Genomic DNA, 7520 nt, shown 5'->3' on the forward strand with positions numbered 1-7520 from the left:
GATGGAGAAAGCAAGCATCCCCCGTAGGGCAACCAAAAGTTAAACAAGTCTAGTAAACTATAGCAAAAAAGGGAAATATTTGCCCTAAATTAACACAAAGGCAAGCTGGAAGAAAGATGGCAACGGTATTTTTATCAGCCTTTTCATAAACAACAATCAGTTTTCAGGAAGAGGTTGGAGTATACTACTATTATATGGCAAAATAATAATACTAAAACTCCGATCTTCCTACCAAATTTTATCACCTCCAAAATCATTTTGGTCTCTCTTTTTTTTTTTAATAATTGATCTAAGGTCTTACGCATACATATTACAGTTTTGAACTTGCTTTATAAACAGAAATTTTTAAAAAAAGCCAATACTAGTCAATTGGCATAGGGTTTCCATGCCCGAGGGGTATCAGAGGGTTGAAACTCTTCAGTCTGCATTTCGACTAACTTCAACTAGCAATCATCATGCTTCCACAGAGATGTTCCCAGAGACATTTACTTCTGCAATCTCGTTCTCAGTTAACTTAGTTTTTAACACACCCATATTTTTGTTTCCAGACACTTCACTTGAAGTTGTTCTGTCAGATTAATTGGTTTGAAACCATGCAAAAAGAGCAAACAGTATTTTTCGACTTCAGATAGTTTCAATTCCTATTTGGTAAATTTTCATAAGTTAACAGAGCTTTGAATGAGTTAAGGCACCCATATGCCCAGAAAAAAATAAATACCTTGGGCTAAATATAACTAAGTGTTCAGCAGTCATTTAATTGCACAATCGTCTCCCTAATTTGTAGCATAACGCTGCCAATGTCTTTAGAGATACTAAAATACGAACACTAGAAACTCTGCGAATGTAACGGACAAGGCATTGACAAGACATTCTCAAGGTTCATTCCGTATTCCTGGCTCCTCAAGGTAACTGCTACTCCTAACGTAATTAGCATTTAGCAGCAAGATCAGCATGTTCTAAGAATGAAATAAATATTCACACAATCAATACTAATGGTTCCAATGCTCAAACACATTATTGAAAACAGTAAATTTCCAATCTTTCTCCTGCCAATCCATGATTGCAGAAACAAGACCCTTGGCAACAACATTCACAGCTCTCAGTACCACAGAAGCTTCTGCAAACAAATTCTAGGCCTGAAGTTTTGTCGTCTGTGGTGCTTGCGAGGGGCTTTACTGCGTTCGAAGCTGGTAGTCTGTAAAGGCAGAAAAAAAGCCCAAAACCCCAGTTTTAGTAAGTTGTCTCACTAAAGGTAGTAAAGCAGATCAACAAATTGGGATGAAGCAATATAAAATAAAAACAGATCTTTGTGTAGAATGGCCATGAAAATGGGCTCAAAAGCTCTCAAAGTGAGTGCAGGCATTCCAAAATTCCTGCTTCCAAACCGGGAAAAAAGTTAATTAACAAACACAACAAAATGCAAAAACCAGAAAACCCCCACTGCTTTTACTTGCAAACGATCTAGTATCTTTTAGTAGACAGTGTCTTATACATCTTAAGGCTGTTATGATTATGTGTGAGCAACTTCTTTTTAATTTTGTATTTGAAAAATCTCACTGAATCCCAGCTTTATTACAAAACATTTCAACAGCATTACGGAGCTATCCCGTTGGGTCTTGCATTAGGACACTAAAAAAGGAGACTGGGAAAAGCAGCATACCTTAATCTAACATGCGTCTAAACTGTATAGTTTAATACTCAAGAACACGAGCAAACTGGTTTTGTGTGTTTTAATTTGTAGGTGTATGCTGGAGAAAGAAAACATGCAAGTTGGAGATGTCTAGGGTCTGTTGCTTTCCATTTACCTCCATTCTGGGTAATATACCGAACCCACGGGAGAGCCTGATAGCCGCTCTTCTCAATTATCTTCAAGTAGCGAACCTGGAAAGAAAGATATGTGAAGAAATAAAGTCCCCCATGTCCATCAAGCAGCATTCAGCACAAAAGAGAAAAGCTTTTTTTGGTCAAAAATATGTTTTATGGATAACATTGAACAGGAATCATCAAGAAGATGAGAGATACTTGTGTGTTAAGAGCTTAGCACGTTAACTGATCACTATTTCTGTTTTCAGCTACTAACCTGGATTCCCGAAGTGGTGAAATATGGAATCTCAAACTTTACACTAATGGGAGGTTTTCCTTCCTTATCTTCAGCTTCAACACTTGGAAGTCCAAAGTGAGCTCGCATCAGGTATTCTTTTCCACCCTACCAAAAAGGGACAGATTTATTTTTTTTTTTAAAACAAAAATTGCAACAATACAAGTGGCTTTCTTAATGTCAAATTGCTGAACTCCACTATTCATTTCAGCTCTTCTCTGAGGCTTAAAAGTGAGCACTTGTGTTTAAGTTAAAAACAATTTTTTTTTTTTTTTAAGATGCAGATAAAATTAAGACCAGCTTTGTACTCAAAGACAAGAGGAAAACAAGAACAAGGAAAGTTCAGTTTTTTGGTGCCACTGATTAAATGGTGACAGACAGCTGTACTACCACACCACGAGCATTTGAAAGAGCTCACACTCATGGAACCACCCAAGAAGCACAGTCTGAGAAGCTAAACCAGCTGCTGCTAGGTCTAGGCCAAGGGATTACACCATCCACAGACATCGCTCAAAAATCTGCTCTCTAGCCTAGTTCTGAGAAATTATCCTGGTTTAACAAAAAAATATAAACATTATCTTAAACATCTATCAGCAATTCCAAGCGCTCATCCAAGGAAAAAGAGGAAGAGGCCAGTATGATGCGTCTGATACCATTAGAATTTGCTTTAGGCAGAGTCTGAACGTTCATAAAATATTAACTTTAATTATTACACTATTAAGTGATAAGACTAAAAACAACACTTACTGGAAAAGATTTAATGGACCAGACAATTTCACTGTTCTCTGGAACCCATTTGACACTTCCAACAGTGGTTTTAAACTTTGGCGAGTCCGCATCATTTGGAACCGGAATGTGAATCTCCACATTGTTGGCAGTTGATCTACGCTTAAATTGACTTTTTGCCTAATGAAGAAAAATCAGAAAAGCGGGCCGCTAAATATTCCCATAATGCTAGTGAGGTCAGAGAGCTGCGAGACACACAATTCCCCTCCACCCCAATCTACACGCTGAGAAAGAGAACTGTAACACAGAGATCGTAACTTACATGTGAAGTTTTCAAAAAGATGCAAATCCCACAGAAATACTAAATACTTGAACAAAAACGTACACACTGCTGGTCAAGCTTTGAAAACAAACGAAAGAGAAGACTAAAATCAGCCATGATTATTTTAGAACTTCTGACCTTGATCATGTACTCGATGCGGCTGTGGGAATGTTTTTCAATCACAGACTCAATCCAGATCAGTGGTTTTACCTAAGGGGGAAAAACACTTAACAGCTGTCGGTTTTCCGTTGACATAGTCATTAAAATGATGCTTCCCCATAAAGCTACGCTCAATACATGAACCCCACAGAAAACAGAAAGCCTGTGGTGTTCAAAATTACAAACGACATGTGATTTTATTAAAAAAAAAATAAATTTACAAATGAGCAAGCACTGATATACCAATGACCAAGTGTTACAAGAATTATAGGCTTAAAAAGGTATGTCCCAGACTGATCCCTAATAACAAACGCTTAAATTATCAAATATTTTGGAATGCAACACACTAGGGATTGACCTATGACAAGGCCCCAGAAGAACTCTAATTCAAACTACCGCTCTTAAAATAAATACTACTAAACTTCTCATCTGTTGTCTCCTGTCATAGTTGCATATTATAGACTTTCTCTATATTGAATTTTTCCTTGTCTAAAAGGAAAGCTTATCCTTATTACTGCGGCTAGCAAACTCACAAAATTAAACAACAAATACTGCTGTTGTCAGTGTAGCTATTGATTGTGCTTGACATTTCATCATGTAGTCAGCTTAAAAAAAAATAAAATCACCACAGGAACAGTATTTCAAAACCAGTTTCAATAGCAGTTGAAAACATAGAGACTTGTTGCCAAGTCTCATTCTTACTTCCTCCAAAAAGAGTGAGCTCAAAGCTTTGCTATTAAGGGTTGAACTGAAAACTACTGTGCTGCCTGTATTTTAAGGAAAAAAAAAAATAAGGAGAAAGCTATTAGCAATTTTGCCTACAATGTAGAACATTCTCATACAATAAAGTCCTATAGTCGAGATCCATACATCCACACTTACGTGGGTATTGAGACGATACGACATGAGTTCAAACTCTCCATCAGGTGGAATGAAAGAAATTGTCCTGTCGTTTTCAAAGCGAGAGAGACGAACACACTGGTGAAACTTTACATCTTCCAGTTCTACTGACTTACTTTTGCCACCTAGCAGAAAATACACATTTCAAGGTGCTACGCAATTTATGTCCGAAGTCTCATCACAGCCAGTTACACACCAAAGCAGTTGTCTGCTCACATTCCTCCCTTTTAGCCAATACCTTCTTTAGCTTACTAGAGGGCTGTAGGACTAGAGAAGTCCTAGTGAAAAAGAGATGAGGAAGCCTCAATAGTTACCATGTATTACCATGGTATTCCACCTTTGCTTGATATTGTCACATGAGACGTAATGTGGTTTTCTACACTGATAAAGGGAGTACTTCTATCATCTCAGAACAAATCCTTTCAGCTGAACCTCAACCATCCCAAAACGTAAGACCTCAGATAACATCTTTCACGATTACCGAGATATCACCGAAATACTCACGGCCTGTATTATCAAAGAGAACTTTGTCGTTTAAACCAAGGCGCAGCTCTGGCATTCCCGAGAGAAAGACTCGCATTTTAATAGATCCAACTATCTCACTCCGTAACACGTTTCCATTGGCACTGACCTAAACAAAACAGAAAAGAAAGTTAAGTCTGCTCTGGTGCAATATGTCATGACATCAAACAACACTCCCACATCCCGAGTTTTCTTGGATGTCTTTCTCCTAAGAAATTAATCCAGTAGAGCAGAATTAGGTCAGGGAGGTGATGGGCACAGACGGAAGGGAAAGGAATCATTTCCATTCAGGTTGGAAAAGACCTTGAAGATCATCAAGTTCAACCGTTAACCCAGCACTGCCAAGTCCACCACTAAACCCATGTCCCTCAGTGCCACATCTACACATCTTTTAAACACCTCCAGGGATGGTGACTCAAGCCCTTCCCTGGGCAGTCTGTTTCAGCACTTGACAATCCTTTCCATGAAGAACATATCAGAAGTGAGCAATGCAGCCAAGCAAAGCATTATTTGTCCACTGGGTGTCCCTATGGGTACTCAGGCTTAACGACCAACATTGTCTGGAGCATCACAGTACACTACCCACAGTCAGTCTCACTTTTTAGTGTACCCTTGCAGGTTTTCAGACACTAAGCTCCTTTTCAAGACCTCCTATTACAATTCTTGTTAAAAGGTACCCACCAAAAGGTTAACGGATTCTATAACATCCAGGAACACTTCGTTTTTCCTGTATTTTATCCCTTCTGATCTCCATGAAACAGCATTTGTAACAGTGGCAGGCGGACGTGGAGCTCCAGTTTCAAGTTTGTGACCTTCCTGAGTGATGTACCTTTACAGCCACAAAATTGGCATGAAAAAATGAAAATTATACTTTGCAACTTTTGAAGCACCTTTAATGTTAGATTCACATCAGCAATAAATAGAATGTTGATACTACAAAGCTACACTTTAACGAGCATTAATTTTTTTTGATAACTAGACCAAGCCAAAATATTTTTTTGCATATGGAAGAACGCTGAAAACTTTCCAAGGAGTTTGGCACTGTGAGTGATGCAGAAGGATACTTACTCTTGTAAAATTTTACTATCAGTGGTTTGTGGATAACCAAAATCCATAAGCTCATCTAACAACTCATAAATAATAACAAAATTATCCCTAATGCTCTCTTCTTCCAACTCCTTGAAATACTCAGAAAAAACCTGAAACAAAATGACAGGAGGGAGGGGAAGAAGGAGGACGTTAACTGGGGAACGACAGCACATTCAGAATGTATTCTTGCATCTAAAGTAATAATTTTTAGAAAGCCCCAAACCAAACCCCGTAATTCACAAACAGCATTCTGTTCAGAATATTAGCCTCAGGAAACCCACCTCAATGAAAAGAGAGCTAGAGAATCCTAGAAGCAACTCTAACTATTATGAAAAATATTTATTCTGGAGAAAATATTTTTCATGACAGGTACAGATGAACCAAACATAGAATCTATGTGATATGCCACTACTCATGCATCAAGTTCACAAGTCTCCTCTGTGTTCTCAGGTCTTGTGCAACTACTTACAGCATTGTGTCACATCCTTTGCCTACTCAGCTACAAAATATCAATTCCATTATTAGTGGTTAGGGAGATAGTTCTATAAAATAATCAAATATAAAGTAAGAATGCTATTACCATAGAGTTGTTTAAAAATGCGAAAGCTCTATGCACTTCTATTTAGATCAGATTTAGATTGAATGGAAAAGAAGACTGAAGTTACTTTTAGAAATGTCGTACTCACCTGAACTACTTTATATAAAAATGAAAACACCAGTGATACACAAGCATTTTTCTTAGAAGTTGCAACAACTGATAAAGGATGTTCAGGAACATGCATCCAAAGTTACCATTCCAAAAAATTGTTCACTAAGTGCCTTTTAAAAAGCCTTTAGGCAACTACTGTTGGCCAAAAAAAATTAAGAGTTAATTAATTAACAGTACTTCTGGCCTAATAAGATATGAAGATAAACATTCAGGAAATAATTTATTAAAGTAAAATTAACATAAACACTTTTCTGCATCCTGTGCTGCTGTTGCATGACATGATGTAAAACATAAAGTGACTTTATTTAATAGCGCCTCCTTATGTCATAAGCAACGAAAATAACATAGCAGCACTTGGCATATCAGCATATGCAAGCTCTCTGCAGTATAAAGGATACGATATAAGTTGTTATGCTTAATCCACATAAAACGAACTCCTCCATGTGCTAGAATAGGAGAAAGCGTCCCCTCTTCTTCCTTTTCCATAAGGATTGGCATAAAATGCTCCACCTCGGACATGTCCACATCTCCACGGTAATTCCGACAGATGAGAACCTATAAAGGGAGGACCAAAATCCTTATATTTTTTTCCTCTTTCATGAGATTACGTTACCATGCAAGACCAACATATAAGATATTAGAATCATAGAATGATAGCTGGAAGACCTCTTTAAGGAACTTTAAAACGTCACCCAGCTTCACTCTAGCCTCTGTGGATACTGTAAACACAAACCATAACGCCAAAGTACTTTGCTGATTAGAATGCAAATCCTAATCTTTCATTGCAAAATCGTGTATTAATATTTTCCGGAATTACTCTTCACCTATTGCTGCACACGCCCTAATAATTCTTTTAACACAAGAAAACATGCAGCTCCCGTGAGACAAACTACCTCCAATTACGGCAAAGATTAATTACCCCAGGCGGGACGCCCAAGGGCCCTGCTGGCACACCTGCAACCAGCAGCATCTGGAACTGCGAGGCGGAGACACAG

General features: G+C 38.0%; 1 protein-coding gene across 2 annotated transcripts in view; it reads right to left on the bottom strand.

The window, feature by feature from the left end:
• Positions 1–725: 725 nt before the first annotated feature.
• AP1M1 (adaptor-related protein complex 1, mu 1 subunit) overlaps positions 726–7520 on the bottom strand; it is a 7078-nt gene continuing 283 nt past the window's right edge. The window contains exons 2-12 of one of the 2 annotated variants that reach the window (XM_009895172.1): positions 6924–7080; positions 6503–6570; positions 5796–5926; positions 5409–5556; positions 4710–4836; positions 4188–4330; positions 3285–3356; positions 2846–3004; positions 2081–2206; positions 1806–1881; positions 726–1195 (exon numbers count right to left, since the gene is read on the bottom strand). In XM_009895172.1, coding sequence (XP_009893474.1) covers positions 1173–1195; positions 1806–1881; positions 2081–2206; positions 2846–3004; positions 3285–3356; positions 4188–4330; positions 4710–4836; positions 5409–5556; positions 5796–5926; positions 6503–6570; positions 6924–7080 — 1230 coding nt within the window. In that variant the 3' untranslated portion in view covers positions 726–1172. Of the gene's footprint in view, positions 1196–1805; positions 1882–2080; positions 2207–2845; positions 3005–3284; positions 3357–4187; positions 4331–4697; positions 4837–5408; positions 5557–5795; positions 5927–6502; positions 6571–6923; positions 7081–7520 lie in introns of both variants that reach the window. The other variant, XM_009895171.1, reaches the window with a different exon arrangement.

This window comes from Charadrius vociferus, unplaced genomic scaffold (assembly GCF_000708025.1).
Source record: "Charadrius vociferus isolate BGI_N301 unplaced genomic scaffold, ASM70802v2 scaffold291, whole genome shotgun sequence".
NCBI classification, from domain to species: Eukaryota; Metazoa; Chordata; class Aves; order Charadriiformes; family Charadriidae; genus Charadrius; species Charadrius vociferus.